This window comes from Acinonyx jubatus, chromosome A1 (genome assembly GCF_027475565.1).
Source record: "Acinonyx jubatus isolate Ajub_Pintada_27869175 chromosome A1, VMU_Ajub_asm_v1.0, whole genome shotgun sequence".
Lineage (NCBI taxonomy): Eukaryota > Metazoa > Chordata > Mammalia > Carnivora > Felidae > Acinonyx > Acinonyx jubatus.
In genome coordinates this window covers 125658121-125678387 of record NC_069380.1, presented here as the reverse complement: position 1 = coordinate 125678387, position 20267 = coordinate 125658121, and the positions used below count along the sequence as shown (strand labels likewise).

At 36.4% G+C, this 20267-nt stretch overlaps 1 protein-coding gene across 14 annotated transcripts in view; it reads left to right on the top strand.

Moving 5' to 3' along the window:
* Nucleotides 1-20267, top strand: part of PDE4D (phosphodiesterase 4D) — a 713672-nt gene that overhangs the window by 511557 nt on the left and 181848 nt on the right. For 12 of the 14 annotated variants that reach the window (XR_008297094.1, XM_027041436.2, XM_027041455.2 and 9 more), the window contains exons 3-5: nucleotides 6676-6712; nucleotides 14535-14608; nucleotides 19270-19319. Coding sequence is in view for 13 of the 14 variants with exons in the window: in XM_027041436.2 (XP_026897237.1) it covers nucleotides 6676-6712; nucleotides 14535-14608; nucleotides 19270-19319 (161 nt within the window). In the remaining variant the exon portion in view is untranslated. Of the gene's footprint in view, nucleotides 1-4801; nucleotides 6569-6675; nucleotides 6713-6747; nucleotides 9942-14534; nucleotides 14609-19269; nucleotides 19320-20267 lie in introns of those variants that run through there. The other 2 variants (XM_053216165.1, XM_053216437.1) reach the window with 2 other exon arrangements.

Below are 20267 nucleotides of genomic sequence, written 5' to 3'. Positions count from 1 at the left end.
AATGCCATCTTAAGAGGACTTTGTTACATACAGCATGCATACAGTCTTGCTACAATCTGAATATGGGCATATGATATTCATCTATCAGCCAGAACCTGGTTAGAAACCAAAAATGATTTTACTTCATTGTATTTATTATTTCATTTCAGGGTGGAAGGACCTGCAAATCAGTAGGTGGGCAAAGTTTGTTTTGTAAGTCATTGATACTAATGGTTTCCATAAATGGAAAATGCACTAGAGGTTGGGCATTGTTTTGAATGTGCTTCGGGCATTGATAAATATATTACAGACACAGATTTGCAGTATTTACTTGCAGACCCACCGAAGTCGTACTGCCCAAATTTGAATCCTGGACTCATCACTCCATACGCATGCATTTTTTGTCCTACTTAGGCTTCCCTTTCCTCATCTACAAAAAGACTTTAATAAGAGACACTCAATGTAAAGTGCTTTACACAGTGCCTGACACACAGTAGTCATTCAATGAATGTTAGTGGTCATTACTGTTTTATAATAAGTATAATTCTTTGTGATTATTACCATTATTATTTATAATTTTGTTAGATCTTTGTACTCTTATTTTTTAATAATTATATTGAAAGCTCCATTTAAGAAAAAAATAGTAACATATTATAAGGGTCATCAGTGCTGAAACCAATAAGACATTGAGTTATTCTGTGGGGCATCAGGGTAAAGGTCTCCAGAACAAGTTATTACTCAAGTATATTAGGAAATTACAATTCAAGGGCAAAGGAAGGATTAAAAGCATATAAGATAGGCTGTTTCCTCCATAAACTTAACAACTTGAATCGCCTCATTCACCTGTTTTTATATTAGCTTATTTTTCTGTTAAAATTGAGGAAAGATCTGTAAGTTTGTTTTTCCTTTTTGTGCTGGTATGGGATATAAACACCAAGGTGCTCTTCAACTGGGGTAAACATTCCAACTTGATGACTGGTAACTATAGTTCACATTAGCAAAAAAACATCAAAGCTAGATATGCAAATACCCACAAACGTGGCTTGGAGTTTGATAGTGAAAAAAGAAATTGGAACATACTACCTTATACAGTATTGAACAGCTTTAATTTTGCTCCTATATTAATTTACATTATGTTGGATTTTCAGTAAAATGTTAGACCTTCTTGCCCAAATACAAGTTTTGGTAGTTGTGACTTTTGACCGAAGGACCAAACTTTTGTGGTAATGGATTATATGAATTCTACACGGCAGTAGCTTCAGGGAGGAAAATCACATTCAGGTCTGCCAGAGGTTGGCTTTGTTATATAGGAACATCATTCCCTGGGGTTCATAAATGTAGGTACTACTTATTATTTTATTTTACTTTTTTACTTAGAGTGTAGCCAGTTCTAAATTAAAAGGCTGAGCACTTTAGAGGACCAGTGTCATCAAGTGAATCTGATACAAATGAAGTACATTTTTTCATTTGTTGTTTGTCTCTTTGTTTTAGCAATATAATGCCTACTGAGGAGTTTATCAAAATCATAATGCCTTCTTCATAAGTAATTTTGGAGGGTTCCTTATATTCTTAAATGTGACATTTATAGTTCCTCAAAGCCAACATTATTTTTTTGGAAAAATAGATCACCTTTTAAAAATGTATCTACGGGGCGCCTGGGTGGCTCAGTCGGTTAAGCGTCCGACTTTGGCTCAGGTCACGATCTCACGGTCCCTGAGTTCGAGCCCCGCGTTGGGCTCTGGGCTGATGACTTGGAGCCTGGAGCCTGCTTCAGATTCTGTGTCTCCCTCTCTCTCTGCCCCTCCCCCGTTCATGCTCTGTCTCTCTCTGTCTCAAAAATAAATAAACGTTAAAAAATAAAAATAAAAATGGTATCTATAGAAAAATAGAATTTAGTTTCGCAAAATGTACTTGGTAGCCAAATTTTCCATCGTACATTTATTGTCTGAAACCATAGTTTTGTGATTTTAATTAAAATGGTTACAAGATAAAATATTCAACATCTCCATGAATTTTTTTCTCAATGAACCCAATTCTTCATGTAATATTTTAACACTTAGCTTTATCTTATGAGTGCTTTACCAGAAATAAGCACATTATCTTTAGTGAAGTTGTTTTTTTTTAATGTTTATTTATTTTTGAGAGAGAGAGACTGAGAGAGAGAGAGAGAGAGAGAGAGAGAGCGCATCAGTGGAGGAGGTGCAGAGAGAGAAGGAGACAGAGCATCCAAAGTGGGCTCTGTGCTGACAGCAGAGAGCCTGATGTGGGGCTGGAACCCACCCATGATCTATGAGATCATGACCTGAGCCAAAGTCAGACACTTAACAAACTGAGCCACCCAGGCACCCCTTTACTAAGTTGTTTTTAAAGAAATGAAAAACTAAAATGAATTTGAGTATTTGTATAATTATTTAAAATCATTTTAATTTTAAAATAGAATTGCATTTATATTTTAATACATTTGGATTGGTGTCTACTTGAAAAATTTAGAGATTACTAAAAATAGACAAGAAATATTAAAAATGTTTTAAAAGTATAAAGGCATGTACAATTTTTCATGATTCAATATATTTAATGTTAAAAGCAAGATATAAAATGAAATATACAACATGACTCTAGTTGTGTAAGAAATCCTGTATTTCATAAAAATCATATATAAAATACATGTGCTTACATAATCCAGAAGGAAAATGTCATTGCCAGTTATTGTTGAGTAGTTCTGCAAGTTTTTTCTGTATTTTCCAAGTTTCCTACAGTTTATACATGATTTACATTCACATTGTACGTATCAGTTTTTCAAAAGCTGAGGTAGGTGGTGTTTTTTTTAAAGTTTTTATTTATTAATTTTGAGAGAGAAAGAGTGAGCAGGGGAGGGGCAGAGAGAGAGGGAGAGAGAATTCCCAAGCAGGCTCCACACCGTGAGCACAGAGCCTGATGCGAGGCTGGAGTAGATTGTGTTGTCTGTTTGTTTGTTTGTGTATTGTGTATGCCTGTACTTGTGTGAACATGGGAGCAGCATGGTGAGTAGATGTGTTCGTCCTGTGGCTCATTCTTGGGTGTTGTCAGATACCCTAGGTGCCCAGAAACATGTTTATGTACATATTAGAAACGGGAGCATACTTGTTTCTCTCTAATTCCAAAACAAGTGGATTAAGGGTGAATTGAAGACGGATGATAGTTTTGAGCCAAAGGGAAAAAAGACACCAGGATTTCAAAAGACCAGTTATCTGTATGTTGATCAATCCACTAGTCCTCCAGTGGAGACAAACCCCAGAGGAGAATTTCTTTCTAGTTTTATAGCAACAGAGAGTGAAGCACAGAAGATACAGAAGTTGGCCCCAGATTAGATTTAGAAGGTAAGCCTCAGCCCATGGCTTGCATTAGAGCGTTATTTCATATAACCATTTGTGCTAAAGTTTGCAATGTATAGCAATCAGATGCAACAGGTACTTTGTGGCCATTAATGCTCTTGGTATCATAGGATTAGGGATCTTTGCTTAATAAAGTAAAACTTTCTTCTCATTAACTTCTTCTGCCTTTCCTTCAATAAAAGTATGGAAAGGTTGCTGCCCTAGTGTGCATCAGCATGATTTTGAAATGAGCTAGTTTACAAAATTATATTCTCAGGTGCTGCTGTTGGTTGAATTCATTTTGTTAGATGACACACATTTTTTCCCCATATTTAAGTACTTGAATAGTTTCCGGATCCCATTGAAGTCTCTGTGAAAGGGTTTGCTTTTGGGTTTCACTTCTTCAGGTTTTTTGCTAATGTTTGTGGCTTCTTACTACAGAAAGAATGAGGGTAGAAAATAAAGTCGGAAGTGATACAGAAGTAGGGGAAGGATGGCCAAAGGCACAGGGAGTAGTTCTTAACTCTTACTGTCATTCCTCTTTGAAAAAACAGAAAATTCGACAGTGCCCATTGAGCCTTGTATCTCCCGGCCAGTGGGACCCAGTCATGTCTCTCTGGAAGAGGGCACAGCCAGCCCTCCCTGCCTAGAGTAGGTGACTCTGTTTCAGCCCATAGTAGCCCCAGCAGGAGACTGAGCACTTCTTTCCACATCATGAGACCAGAGGTGCATGGCATGGAATGCTGTGACTATTACCTAGGCCCCAATCTCATCGCCCACATACATACATACATACATACATACATATTTACATACAAAATCAAAAATGGAGCTTTATTTCTGATCCCACCACCCATTCCCTGTCACTCTCTTCCCACCTGTCCCTATAAATATACCAATCCCCCAAAAAAGCTATTTTTTCTTCCCCGAAAGCATTCCCATTCCTTTTTTATTAAAGTTTGTTGTTATGTTTGATTTTATTTAAATGAGAGAGCACTGTTACATAATCTTCTTCAGAAGAATCATATCACCAGGAGGTACAATTTCAAGTCTCCAGACAATACTCATTGCAAATTTGAAGCAAACTTCTCATCAAATGATAGGGGACCCTACAGTCTCTTCCCATTTTAGGGAGTCCCCATGATCTTGTCGTGTGTTATTATAATTCCTTCTAGCTACACTTTAATTAGCTAAGTTTCTTTGTTTAAAAAAGTTCCTTGTTTGGAATGCTATTCAAATGCAACATTTCAGAATCATTTTCTATCATAGGCTTTTGTGCGTGTGTACAATTACAGGTGATTAAAATTCACAAATACGTTAAGCCAAATTGCCAATACTAACAAAATCGATCTTCTTTGGATCATACTTACCAGTTCTGTCTTTTATTATAATACGCACATTATACGATACAACTAAAATGTATGTTTATATAATATTTATTTTCCTCCATTCACAAAACAACATACATTTTACCTGCACCATTGTACTTGTGACAGTAGGTCTGATAAAACATTTCAATACTGAGGTGAGGGCTTAGACAAAGACTTAAAAATTATAGATTTGTTATATATTCAAAGATGATTTAAGCATTACATCATTTTGAAAAGAACCGGGATTTGGGATTTGTTCTCTCTGTCCCTCTTCCACTCTCTCTCTCTCAAACTGAATAAACTTAAAACAAAGAAAAAGAAAGAATAGAAATATTTTTACTGTTACTGAACTGAGACAATCTTGAGATATTTGAGAAAAACAATTTCTGAGCAATTTAAAAGAATGAAGTCTCTCCATCACTAAAATTATAACTGTCTTTCTTTCTGCTTTGACAGGGAAGGGAAGCAAGACTGATAAATCATCGTAAATATTGTATTTTCTAAATATATTTTTTACAAAGCTTGGGAATGAAATACAACCAAAGAAAGAATTAGTGTTTTAATAAACATTCACACCCTTTTTAGTTTAGAGTCATCCAATGTAATTCATGTAAAAAACTAGATGACTTATTTCCAGGGCTCAATTTCAGATTGGTGGTATGCGTTGGTCAGGATAACTTAGTTCTTAGAAAATAAAGCTTATAGTCAGGCAATTATAAAAAATAAAATAGAAGACCATCTCTTGGGAAAATATCTAGATTTCATTTTGACTTTAATTTTGACCATCTGATTAATATACAAAAAAAAAAAAAAAAACAGGTGTCCTCCTCCTCCCCAAATGTAATCCCGGAGCAAAGGGTTGTCAAATAGCACGTTTCCTTTAAAGTGTGTACCGACCTTTCCCTGCTTTTTATTTTCCCACACTTTGAATTCCAAGATCCCTGTAATTTGATGATGTCTGTAACAACTGGTCTAATCATTGGTAATGATCCGTGTACTGACGTCATCCATATGCAGCTTGTGCTGAAGCGTATTTCATGGGTGTTGTTTTAGGTCATTCAGTCCGTTTCAGAATCGTTCATGACCGAGTGAACAGTTCAGTTGCAGTGTTGTCAGTCAAAGTCATGTCCAGGAAGCTTTCTGTGTCGAGTAATTATATTCACCTTTGATGAAAGAGCTTCAGCCAGCGAGATCAAGAAATACCGGAGATTGTAGAAGTGCCTCTCACGAGTTACTCACCCTAAGAGATACCACGAAAGAACTCTAGGCCCCGGTTCCTCGCTTTTCCTCTGAGTAGAATGTTGCACAACTTTCCTTGCCTTTCCCGGTTTCTCCCAGTCACGTCATGCTGACACCTTGCTCCCGCATCCCAGGCTCAGTGTAGCCGAGGTTGCTGCAGCAACAGCACACACGGGGTAACATTCCCCCGTAGCTACAGCAGCGGGACGTGAGTCAGTCGAAAAGTTTCGCCGAGTTTTTATTAGTGTATGATGCAGTCCATTTCATCTACAGTTGCCAGCCTGTCCAAAAGTCACACACCATGATGCGGAAGACTCGATGCTCATCACCTTCAAAGTGTTAGCTGGTCCAGAGGCCTCTCACTGAAGCCACTGCAGTTGCCAGCCCCTTCCACAGCACCCTTACTAATACCTACCATAAGAAGCCACGAGTAAACCTCCGGCCCCGCTGCCGGAACTCATCTTCTGCTATTGTATGTCCTGTGTACTTAATAAGCAACAGTGACCTTGCTTGATGATCAAGAAGCCCTTTTTCACCAAGGCACCTGGACAATGTTTAACATCCCAGAAGACTTTTTTTCAACCCATTGGCTGGGAAGACCATGTGCTGAAGAATAAGGATGGAATTACTGTAATTCTCAATGGGAAATTATGAACGTGGAGCTTACATTTAATATCGGTTAAAGGTGGTGATAGAGTTATCATAATTTCTAACCCAGGATTTGGTTTGTTTTTCAGACATGGAGATGACTTGATCGTGACTCCATTTGCTCAGGTAAGCCCCGTTTCGTGAACGGGCAGGTTTGCCACAGATTTGAGAATTTAATTTGGGGGATTAGTTCTGGTTCTTAATGTCACTGTAAATCAAATGCAAGTATAAATAAAAATTGTGTGGTTCGTTTAAGTAATTCAAAGGCAATGTTAGAGGATGTGACCTTAACCATATTGGACTGTTTCCTATAAACCCATAGACCCGAAGAATGTCTTTGCTTCAGATTACAAATTACCTAAGTGACATACTTAAATGAGACCATATTTCCTTAGCTGATATAAACACTTGAAGCAGAAATCTATACCATGGATTAAGTTACATTTAGTATATTTAGGTACGTGATCAGTGCTTGAAATTTAATATTTCAGTTCAACCTAATGCTTTATTTACTCCCTTTTTAATGTGTCATTTGTACAGATTTAAATTTATCTTTATTTGCTCCCTTTAGGCTTACAAATCATGAAAATAACCATATGACATAAATACTGGAAGATGATAAAATGATCTAAAGCATTTGGAATATATATTAAATGGTTGAAAAGCAGATATTCTTTGTATAGGTCAGTGCTTTGCTACCCTAGCTGTACATTAGAATCACCTAGAAGCTGTTATCCCAGTCCCTAGGTCATATCCCTAATCAACTGGATCCAAAAATCTGTGGATTGGATCCAAGTACCTGTATTTTTTAAAGGCCCGGTATTTTTCCAGGAAAAGTTGAGAGTCACTGATATAGATAGACTCGGGAAAGAATAAAGTATTATTGATTTAACCAGGGCATGAAACAGGCTTAAAAACAACACTGACTGCTAAAAAGAAATACTGAGTATGAGAATACAAGTGATCCAGATAGATTATAAAAATCATGATAAAGGCTAATCATAATTATAACTAAAACTAGTTCTAGTGCCTTGGGCAACTCATTTAACTTCTCTAAGGCTTCTTTTTTCAACCAGCAAAGGTGAAGGACTTGTGTGATAAAGGTAGACCCCAGTTCAAACCCCCTCTCTTCCTCTTGCTCAGTGAATGGCCTTCGGCAAATCAAGGAACTTTCCCCAGCCTGGGTTACTCCTCTGCTAAATGACAGTTCCAATAGAACCCACTTCGTGAGGTTTTTAAGATATTAAAATAAACTTGTGAAATGCTCAGCACAATTTCTAGAAAACAAAATGAATTTTAAGTGTTATCAGTAAGAGCTCTTTCATGTCTAAAATGTTATAATAATTAAAAAAAAACATAACACAGGGTGTAGATAATAGAATTATGCATAATTCTTCTACTTTTTCAAATTTCATGAAATTTTATAATTGCTATAACTTAGACCAAAAATTTAGTTAATCCATAAATAACACACCATATAATAGTGATTTTTTTCATTACTGCCAGCAATTAAAAGTAGAATATTACCACCATCTTTTAGAAGAGTAATGACTTTTTTGCTTAAGGTTTTTCCAGAGATCATAAATTCTTTCTAGTACCCATATTTCTGTGTTCAAAAAACATTTACACTCTTCATTGTTTTAATCATATTTTGTGATAACAAGATCATATAAATTTAGGGATTTTTAACTGATTACTATTGAATACCCATAATTTTATTTCTAAGAGTGAGAGCTGGGTGAGAAATTAAAATCAGGTAAAATAATATAAGTAACCATCACCAAACATAGAAATAATCATTCCAACTATGGTTTATTCAGGTAATTAACTATTATTGCTTCTGACTAAAGTCTCTGGATATTGTTTTAAGAAAAATATATCTAAATATATGGTAAAAAATGAGAAAAAATATGTATATGATACTTCAAGTAGTATTTATTAAATAACAAATACTTTTATTTAAAAAATAAATTTTTCTCCAATAAATAGATTAATAAATTTGATTTGGTCCTTGCCATCAATGGTCTTAAATTCCCAAGAAATCTATATAATTCTACATATTCTATGCTATTCCTATAATCTACAAAAAAACCAACAGAATTTTAGTACACTGAGAAATATATACATGTAAAAAATCATTTATTCTATGTTAGCAAACTTTTTAAATAAATATATATACTTAATACTTTTGAAATTAGGATTTGAATATAAACCAACTCTGCATAGTATATAGGCATATCTGATGCCTGAAAATAATTCTGGAATGTATTTAAAAGAGTTTACATATGATTAGCTCAATGTTTCATAACACCTTATGGAAGGTGGTTGGTCATTGGCCCAGAGGCTGCAGATTTGTTTTGTTTTGTTTTGTTTTGTTTTGTTTTGTTTTGTTTTTTAAATGCTTCATATTTTCACAAATGGCCTTTTACTCAAGTACATGATCTGGAAAGCTATACTAGAATTAAAAAAAAAAAAAAAAGCCTGTTAAGTACTGAACAGTTTCACCACTGATGGGGCATCTTTGGGAAAGCAGATAAAAAGGCCCAGTAAGCAACAGTTTGTCTATGACCTTCTCTTAAGCCCTGTTGGATAACTCCTAGAATATTTTGTTGACCTAACCAGTAATACCTTAAATTTTTAGTATGAGATATAATACCATTGAATGCTAAATATTATAGATAATGCTTAAAATGAAAGATATTTAGTCACTTGAAGTGATGTCTGCATTATTTGACTTAATATGTCATAGTTGTTTTTGCAAATGGACAGGAGACTTGATTTTAGACAAGTCACCCAAGGCAGTGTTCAAACAGACCAAGAATTATTCCCTTCCTCCAGTATGCTTTGGAGTTTAGAATTTCACACTAAATTATTCTGGCTAAAAAGACATTCTCCTTTCAAAACAGAATTTCTTTTGCCATAAAAATTTTAAAAAGAAATATAAGCAAAAGGAAAAAATGGAAATTTCCCATAATTCCAAACCCCCAAATAACTAGTATTGGCATTTTACTTTACATCTCCCTAGGTTTATTTTTTTTTAGTGTATTTTCCTTTCCATAATCCTTAATAACCAGCCTCACACTGTCTAAAGAGGTCAAAGGTCTCCAAAACCCACCTCATCTGCCTCTACTTGAGAACTCATTGCTTTCTGCCTGAGTCTCCAAAACGTGTTTTATTCCCCAGTCATGGATTTCTGTAAAGCTAAGAGAACAAAATCTTGTTATAAGACAATTTAGAAAGACATCCAATTTGATGGACATGGCTGAAACCTAACCCATTTGTACAGATTTAATCTTCAGAAGGGGTCCTACAACACTGCTTCAGACTGTGTTCCCATGTCCACAACACTGTCCGGGTAAGAAATTCTTGCTGGTGTTTAACCTAAACTCTTTGCCACTTCCAATTTCTTATATTTCCCCTATAACCTCAAAATCTTTTTGGTCCTCAAAAAAGTGACATCTTTATAGATGTGTCTTATTTCCATCTTGAAATATTCTCCTATGTTTTTGTTGAAATCTTTTGGTGTGGGGATTTTCTTAGGCACAAAGGCTAGGTATTGAGAGGAATCCCAATGCCATGGCACATCATGCCTCTCTACAACTGGCCTTTTCCTCCTAAAAGTATAGGAACAGTTTGGCCAGAGTTCTTTCCATAGACTAAGGAATACCAGTGAGACACAACACTGATGAAATTTAGCAAACTCTGATTTTTAGTTAGCTACGTCTGGCCACACCTGTCCAGATATATGATATGGCTACCTTGTAAAACTGCAAGCCAACTAAAATTCTCATCTAGGTGAAATTCTCATCTTGTTAAAAGAAGTGTAATATTTGACTAAGGAAAAGCCAGAAAATACCGACTATTATCTGGGATGCCTGGAGAAACCCCCATGTTAAAAAACTAAGGAGATATACAGAGTAGGAACAGACGAGTCATTTTACCTTTACTGTAAGCAAAATATAGCACCTAGGATAATTTTGTAAAAATGTACCAGTCGCTAACTCTATAGAACATTACTGTTCCATTGGCAATAGAACATTGCCAATGTATTACATTTTTAAGGCCCCTGAGTATCCCTGACCCATTTCACCCAGTAGCAGCCACCTTGTGGCTCATCTCAATCTCCAGCTTGATGAGTCCACCAGGCGCCCCTACTGGCTTGTAAAAGAAGTTGGTCATCACATTTCAGTTGCTTCTGCTAGTTTTTCCCTGATATTTTATTAAAAGAAATTACAGCTAGCATCTTCTAGGAATCAAAGTACTTTTTAGATTTAATTATATGAAACCATCAATATTCAACCTCTGTTGACCTACAAAAAGAGCAATTTCATACGGTTTAACTAAAACATAACTTGGAAAGTTTTCTATCAAAATGACCTTTCTATCTTATAAATAATTATACTTTGACTCCATTTTTATTGTTACTGTTTTTGTTTTTGTTTTTGTTTTTTTCTGGAAGTAAAACCAAGGCAAGGAATTCTTTCTTGTTCTCCCTTTCCTCAAGGCCACTGGCAACTCTTGGTCTGTGTTTTAGCACCATCTATTGGTATAAAGTGTATTTGGAATGAAAAGTAATCCTCAAAATTCTTTGTTACCTTTTAAGCAGGGATTTTTAAGGAGAATGTTGTTACCACATCTTTTTTTGTCTGTTTGTTTGAAGCAACCTCCTTTTGACATCTTTTTAAGAAATCATTGACAGAAATATACATTTCTTTTAGTCTATTATGTTCAGTTGTTTGTTGTTTAACTTTTAAATGAAACCCATAGTTTCCTGCTATTTTCAGTGAATCTTATTGGTTAATAAATGTTTAAAAGTATTTAAGAAAATCTAAGATTCATGTGTATCAATAATATTTAATCCTTCTCCTGGGCCAATACATCATCCACCTCTGCAAAAGTTTTCCATAGTGCTGTCACGATTTCTTTCCTAAAGTGTATATATGTCTCATCATTGAAAATGTATTTTTGACCTTGACTGATTACACTGTTGCTTGGAGGGGCAGAAGAGAAAGAAATGGCCTTCATTTTCTAACCATTGAGCTGTGTAAGGGAAAAACCTCAAGGTACTTTTTGGTTAGCACACCTTAAGGAGTGGAGAAAAGTGTAGGAGTTGCAAAGCCCTGACTATAATTCTCAAAAGGTTGAATTCAAGGGGAGTGAGAGTTTCCCTGAAAAAAAAGCAAAGAATAACTAGATCCTTACTGAGGGGCTTGAGTCAAACTGTTTCCAGTTCTCCCACACAGCCTAGAGTTCCAGATGCTTCACTCTGTGGCCTGCAAGACAAGTGAGAGCATGAAACACTAACTCCGTGCATTCGTGATGTAGGCACCCAGGATCAATCAGCTAAATCCAGGGCAACGCCCCTGTAGCATATGTCTGGAACTTTTATTTATACTTCTGCCAGTATCATATGTGTGCTGTAGTGCAGGAGATAATAATTAATCCTTATTAGAAATTTTATAAAGTATTATTTGCCCTGCCACAGAAACAGTGATCTAATATCAGCCCACAAAAGGCACGATGTATTTACAAAGTTATTTACTGCAGCAGTGTTTGTAAAAGCAAACGTGAGGAGACAGCCTACAAGTCAATTTGGAGAGGGGATAGGCGGCATGCCTGGACGAGGGGCTGGAAAGGAAATTTATTTTTTCACTTTTTATTTTGAAGTACTTCATGCATATAAGAGAATATATCTAGTTATTATCTAAAATATAAAGGACACTAAAATCAGCAGCTAAAGAAGTAGAACAGTACCGATATGTTTAACACCCCCTGAGCATATGTTGTCAATTTCATCTACCTGCCTCCTCTCACAAATAACAATAATTTTGGTTTTTGTCTTTATTAATGAGGGAGATATATAGTTTACATTCTACCCTTTGTTCTGTTTAAACTCTGTCCTGTGTGAAGATAGATTATCCAAAAACTACATGAAATTTAAATTAATATCTGAAACAAAATTATCTGATTTAATAACCTTTACTATAACAGAGTCAAAAATTGTTTCACAGAAAAACAATTATAGTCTATCTTTCATGAACTAATGTTTTCTTTCAAATGAGTGTAGAACTTGTATTAGCTGCAGCACTATTTCTGTTTATCCAGGTGTCAAATGCAGTGCACTCACTATAATTTATTAGATAAAGGTCTCAGAATTCTGAGGTTAAAATTCTGTCTAGAAAAAAGGAGTATTTAGGGAGTGCAATAATCTCATTTAAAATATTTTATTAGTATATTTGATATTCAATCCTTAAAGTCTGAATTAGGCCTGTATGATTTAATGACAGTGGATCATTTATCAGATTTATTTCTATTTCTGCATCATTCAAGACTTCATGCCTAATGAAAGACAGCATGCTCTGATGTCAGCACTTGGTTATTTGAATACTCCGTCATAGGCAGCGTGACCTTTCAGTGCTGTGAGTTGTTTACATGTGATAATGAGCCAGGTTTTTCCAGTGACTGAGTTAATCATGGTTGGCACCTCAGGAAGCACCGTTAACCCCTTCAGGGGATAATGCTGTAGGTCACTGTCCTGGGGTGTAAACAGCACCCCAGTGACCAACAAGAATCAATGCCCGTTTCAGAAATTTCTGAGACATTTTTGTCTTAGAAAAACATTTAGACTGGCTTTAGTCTAAGTCAGAGCTGGATGAAAACATTTTGGAAGTAGTTCTGGAACAGTGGGAACAACGATGGATTTGTGTTCCCCACCCCCCTTTGTTACCAATGATAGGCACTAAGTAAACTCCCCATGCACATGCCAGATCATTAAACAAATGAAATGCTGCCATCATGGGCTAATATTCTTTGAGTGCTTTCTGTTTGCCGGGCACTGTCCTTGGCACCTAACGTGTCATTTCATATCATCTTCACAACAGTCCTCAAAGACAGCTATCACTATCCTGGGTTACAGAAAAGGAAACTGAGGTAGACAGAGATTATGTAACTTGTCTAAATTCACTGAATACGTAACAGAGCCAGGCAGTCTGGGTCGTTACGTAGTACCTAACAGGACAATTGAAATCTATGTTTTAGATAAACTCAACATTCTGGTTGTCACCCACATTACTTACAATCTCACCTGATGTAGGCTCTACCTTGAGGGAAACTCACCCATTCTAGTGCAAAGGGAGGCAGGTAAAGCTCTTGCAAATGTTCTCTCCTAGTCTCACTTCCAGTTCTTTCGCCACCTTCTAGTTACACTAGATTAGAAAAAGAAGGACCTTCAGAGGTAGATGGGACATGTTGGTCCCGCCTTGTGTATATGGCTGTGTTGTGTCTATGTATTCATTTCTTCAACAAAATTCTTTAGTACTTTCTCTAGGCCCAGTTTTGAGCACACAGGGTGGTCCCATTTTATGTGAAAATGCATCCTTAAGAATCTTAAAATTGATGATTCAGATAACCTTAACAAAGAAAAGAATTTTTCTTTGCTAGGTAGCCATGTGGCAAAAGTGAAAAAAAAAATTTTAAATTCACCTACATTTCTGACTTTGAAAGTCTGACATTCTTAGTGAATATTTAAAGAGAATTTGGGAGCATATATTTAAAATTTTACCCCTAAAGTGAGAGTTTCTTATTATTTTGTATTATACTATTTTAAATTTGCATAATTCGTAACAATACTGTATGTATATTGCCTAAGATATTGTTTTGGTGGCTGAGGATTCCAGGAATACTGTGTCAGCTTCTGCTACGTCACCATATTCATTGACAATGAGGAGAAATACCTGGGAAATCTTTGCAGTCTGACCACTCCAGATTTCAAATAGATACATGTAAACTTCGCTAAGAGCTAAAAGATTCTTTAGTGGTATGTGAAACTAGGTTGCAAGCAGTATCAGGTTTTCACTTAACAAACTACTTTTTACATCACCAAACCATTTTAAATTGCACTAAAGATGGCTCTGTTCCAAGGAGCTTAAAGAGTCCCTTTTTGTTGTAGGTCTTGGCCAGCCTGCGAACTGTACGAAACAACTTTGCTGCATTAACTAATTTGCAAGATCGAGCACCTAGCAAGTAAGTTATCCTTTCCCCACCCCGTCATGCTAAACTTTTAGACGGTGTTTTCTGAGTCTGGTTGAACTCAAGGCAATGTATTTGATTTCTCTCAGTTGTTGCCATGTTGTCTAACCATTTACACTAAGGCCTAAGTTGTCCCGTCACTTTTCTATAATACTTGCAGTGATGGTTCTAATATCAGAAATGAAGTCGTATGAGAAATAAATATGGTGGCTGCATCTGTCAGAAATCACCTGGCATAATCAGTCCTCTGCCCAGTTATTCACACTCAGAGTAACTCTATCGTTTTGGCTTTACTTCATAAATTAACCGTGGACATATAATCTCATCAAGCCTTAAAGTCAATCCAAAGTCATCCTCCTAATTCTAAGACACCAGTTTAACTTGGAGAAGCATTGTATCCTATCAAAGATCTTTGATTCTCCTGCTGTTACTGAATCTCAGATAAGGAGCCTCATGGAGCAATTAATAAAATTGTGATTTTTGTGTGTGTGTGTGTGATAACAGAGGAAGCATTTGAAAGACAGAAGCTGAGATGGGAAATAATTATAATTTGAATCATCTAATAAAGGTGAAAAATCTAAAAAGAGAAAATAATTTTTCACGATTAAGTGGAAAACTAATTACTCAAATGCTCCTTATTTTGGCATTCTATCATTAATAATAAACAACAGGTCATTAAAATGTAAACTCCAGAGGCTCTGGGTGGCTCAGTCAGTTAAACATCCTACTTCAGCTCAGGTTACGATCTCAAGGTTCACTAGTTTGAGCTCCACATCGGGCTCTGTGCTGACACCTCAGAGCCTGGAGCCTGCTTCAGATTCTGTGTCTCCCTCTTTCTCTGCCCCTCCCCTGCTAGTGCTCTCTGTCTCTCTCTCTCTATAAAATAAACAAACATTAAAAAATTAATAATAAAATAAAATATCAAGTCCAAATAATTTACCAGAAGAAAAAAACATTTCTTTAAATAAATATTAAGATAACAGTGGATAGAAATTTATTTAAAATTATAACTTATCTAAGTCTATAAAAGTATATGGAAAAATCTGAATAATAATTTTAATTGTTTTAAATGTTTTTTTAATTTTTTTTTTTTATTTTTAAGAAGAGAGAGAGACAGAGTGCAAGCAGGGGAGGGGCAGAGAGAGAGAGACAGAGACACAGAATCTGAGGCAGGCTCCAGGGTCTAAACTATCAGCACAGAGCCTAATGCAGGACTCAAACTCGTGAACTCTGAGATCATGACCTGAGCCAGAGTCAGACGCTTAACTGACTGAGCCACCCTGATGCCCCAAAAGATCTGAATAATTTTAAATAATAATCCCATAATAATGTAACTGACACATTCACATTTTCCATGTGAATTTAAAAAAGCTCTGGCCACTATGTATGCATTTTCTATGATAACAAAGGTTTTTTAAAAACCAATATAAATGCTACAACGCAAGTAATTATTCGAATGGAACCCGGAAGCTTCAGTCAATTGTCCTGTTTTCCAGGTAATGATTTCGCAGTCCTGTCTCCTCAGTCTGAACATTTCTCACCTTCTTCTCCACCCCCACCTCATCCATTGGGCTAATTGCAATTCATTCTTTAGGTCACAGCTTAAATATAATTTACTTGGGGTCATCGTCCCTGGCTAGCACCCAACATAACGCATGTACACACAGGTCCCAGACTTGATGCTACGTCCTTCCGTGTCTGTGTAACTGCATACTGCACCTAACTCCTCTGTTAGCACATATCCCTCTGTGCTCCGGGTACCTATTTACTTGTCTGAGCGCCCCCTGAAGAATGTCAGCCTGCAGCCATCGGGGGGTGTATGTGGTTGACGTGTGTTCCTGGTGCCTCACACAAGAGCCAGCACAGAGCAGTCACTCTGCATGTGCTTGTTGGCTAGAAGAACAAAGTGATACTGTAGCATGTGAAATCTGAGGGTTTACTTGCAGTATTTGTTTACCATTACCAAACGTGTCTTCTGTGCTCCATGGCCATATAATATCCCAGTGATCTCAACAGCCCCGTGGGTATTTTGGCATTTGGTAACTCATAGGTAACGTCACCTCCTCTTTGGAAAGTCTCAGCTTCACAGGAGGCATGAAATTACGGGTGTCACTCCCAAACATTTTAGTCCCAAATATTAACGCATGTCTTTGAATAGGCAAACTACAAACTTTATAATGCCTTTTATACTTCCTTCAGACATGGTCACTTGGGTACCAACATCTAAACCTGTGTCAGGCAAACAGTTTACCAGACAGGTGTGAAGGCAGCAGACTGGCTTTCTGTCTCTAAAGAGATGACCTAAGACCCATCCCTTGAAAGATAAAGTTTTCAACTGATTTGCAAGGATGACACAGATTAAAGTGGAAAAGAGCAGCTAGAGGAGGATAGAAACTCATAGTTTATGCCTAAACCTGACCTATTGTATGTCCAGTGACATCTAACCAAACAATATTAGCCGGTAGTCTCGAAGTAAAGGCCTTTGTAGTCTCTCTTTTGGATAATGCAGATTTGTACCTCCTTTACTGATTCAAATTGAATCAACCTCTTCCTGTATCAGAATAGCAGAAATTAGTCTACACAGCTAAGCTCTGCTGCAGATAGCGATAGTGAAATGGTATAACTCTGGCTTGTCACATGATGACCATGAGGAAATCAGAATTTTCCCTGCTGGACACTTACAATGCCACTAAAACATTTCCAGGCTTACCCTTGGATTTCATGGAAGGCATGTGAGGCCTTGCACAATCCACCCTTTTTGTTTGCTACAGGAAAGAAGTCCATGAGGAATGCATGTGAAGCCTGGCCCCTGTGGGTACTCAAATGTGCATTGCTGATTTTACTAGTCTATCACTGGTTTCTATCATGTTGCTCTTTCTTGCCCCTGAGATTTTTAATTCCACAGTGAGTTCTGACCCATTCTTCATTAAGTGATTTACCACTGTAACCATGGATCAAGTGATTAAGATTGTCTGCTTGTCATTATTTGTTGAACTATCAATTCCCCAAGTCCCCAAATTGTAGGATTGTTATTAAGAGAAGATAATAAATAAAAAGGCAATAACTTGGTTTTCTAAAACTGTAGATGAGCTTAGGACTATTCATTTGATACCTTTTTTTTCAGATAAAACGCTTTCTAGATTTTCACAGAGCAAGGACTAAAAAAGGAGTAATTAAGATATAAATTATTTGAATAATATACTCTCAGCAAGAAGATCAGCTCTATTTCAGAGTAACAATTTAAAGCATCGCCCTTTCTGTTTTATGAAACATTAATCAAGTTTTACATTTTCTCATTTCATTTACTAATAAAAACCAGAATAACTTGGCAGTTGATTGTGGTGCATTTCCAGCCAAACACAAAACTTCAATCCTAAAGTGACATCAATAAACTTAAAAGCAGTAAGTCAGAGCCAGACACTGCCTGGAACCAAGGCAGTGAGAATTTAGAAAGCACTAGATTGCATCTCCCAATTAAGAGATGTGTCATCTCAGGAAAGCAGATTTGAACACAGCTCTGCAAGAGTCTGTCATTTGCACAGACGCATGGCTGTTCGTCCTCTTTCCACAAAAGCATCTTAAAAAGAAGGCAGTATGGCAGAGCGCTGGCTCTAGAATCCCACTGCGTTAGTTGAAAACTCAGCGCTCTTATTCTGAACAAGTGACTCGACTTCCCAAAGCTTTGTTTTCCTCTTTTGTAAAACGAAAACAATGAGATAACCTGCTTTATGGTTTCTTTTGAGGATCAAAGTAGATTATTCATCGAAAGTGCTCATTTAGCTCAGTGTCTGACACACAGTAAGTGTTTTGTTAAGTGTTAGTTAAGTGTTAAAGATCACTATGCAATATTTTAAAAGCTTCCAATTGTCAGTAAGTTATAGTCCATAAGTGATATTCTTTTCAACATAATTTATTAAGCACTGATTGAATAGTGGATACATTGTGGCTGGACTCTGTAGAGATACATGTTAGTTTTAGAGCAGGGTTTTTCAGTTCAAGGGGAATATAATCACCTTGTGAAACTTTGCAAGCATCTGAAAAATCAGAGAATACAAGATAGAACCTATTTAAGTACCTTTGGTTTATAGTGTTTCTGCAGTCTCTATAGCATCTATTTGGACAAAACATTGATATACCTCTCTGATAAATGTATCAGAGATGTTTCTCAATATAAGGAAAGGAAAAGGAAAGTGTTTAAAGAGCTTCTCTAATTGTAACACAGTCTCCAAGGAGTCATTCACTTCTGAGAATTTATGCCAAAACAAAAGTTTCTCATCACTGTATTAGGGAAACCACTTGTCGCTTGACTGTTCTTCAAATTCACAAAGTTTGTGTTTGCTCTGTAAGCCCTGGTTTAATTGAATGCAGTCAATTAATAAGAACTTCCTCCTCTATCATGTTCCTGTGACATTTACTTCAGCCTTATTTTCCCCAAAGTCTATCACTGTGAGATTTAACTCTTTGCTTTTTTGACATGTGTGATATTAACTATAGACTAGGAACTAAACTGGCTAGTCTGAGAGAAATCTTCATTTGCATGTCCTGCCTTAAAAATAATCCTTTGAATTAAAATGGCATATTGGAGATGACTCCGAGAGTCCTGAGATTAACATGCACCACATATTTACTGCTTTGTACTTTTCTCTCTTTGTCAGAAGATCACCCATGTGCAACCAACCATCCATCAACAAAGCCACCATAACAGGTAAGAAAGATCTAGAAGCTTACTCTTCTTCTGTCTAGAAAAGAAAAATCATATCTTCCAAGGTTCAGCATAACACTTAACACCACTTTTATATTGCAATTCTATAATTTTAAAGAAATTGTTCCCTTTTTCTCTCTATTATCATTTCTATCCTTGAGTCCACAAGTTCTCCATTTAAGCTATTATTTGGGAAATCTTTACTGATGTGCCGTCTTTAAAGACCATTTAAATCTGTGCTGATACATTGCTCTCGGCATTTGTATTACGAGAGATAGTGTCACCTTCCAAATGTTGACCATATCGTTTCCAGGCTTATGCCATCAGCATGACATTATTGTGTGGTAGTTTGTTTTAATGAAAGGGAAAGCATAAATAAAAGGGACCTTACTGGTTAATTGATATCCCAGTTGTGTGCAGGAAGGAACACCATTCCAGTAGTCCTGATTTTGGCTCAAAGTGAGAATAAATTTACTTTGGGAGGGGAGAGAAGTAATTATACAACACAGGAAAGTTCAATGAGATCAAAAGAACAGATGTTTGGGGAAAAGAAGGGAAAAGAAGGATGAGGGACATAAAGGGCAAAAAAAAAAAAAAAATCATCCCAATTCCTATTAATCTATTTTAGACATGGGGCTTGACCTCAACTGAACCAAAAACAGAACAAATGATCTCATTTTGCTGAACCTGAAACCAAATTGAACTCATTTAATCATTTCTTGAAACCCCAATTGATTCATTAAAATAATTGCCTGGAAAAGAAAACCTATGTTTTCTAAAATTATTACCAGAAGAAAATTAACATATTCTCCAAACTAGACCATTACTTCATTTGATTCAAGTGCCTTCCTTGGACTCCAACTCAGAATATTTTGAGAGCTCCTTATTAAGCTATTAGTGAGTACACTTTGCTTGAAAGTTAACTTCCCCATTCAGGTCAGCACTTTTAAT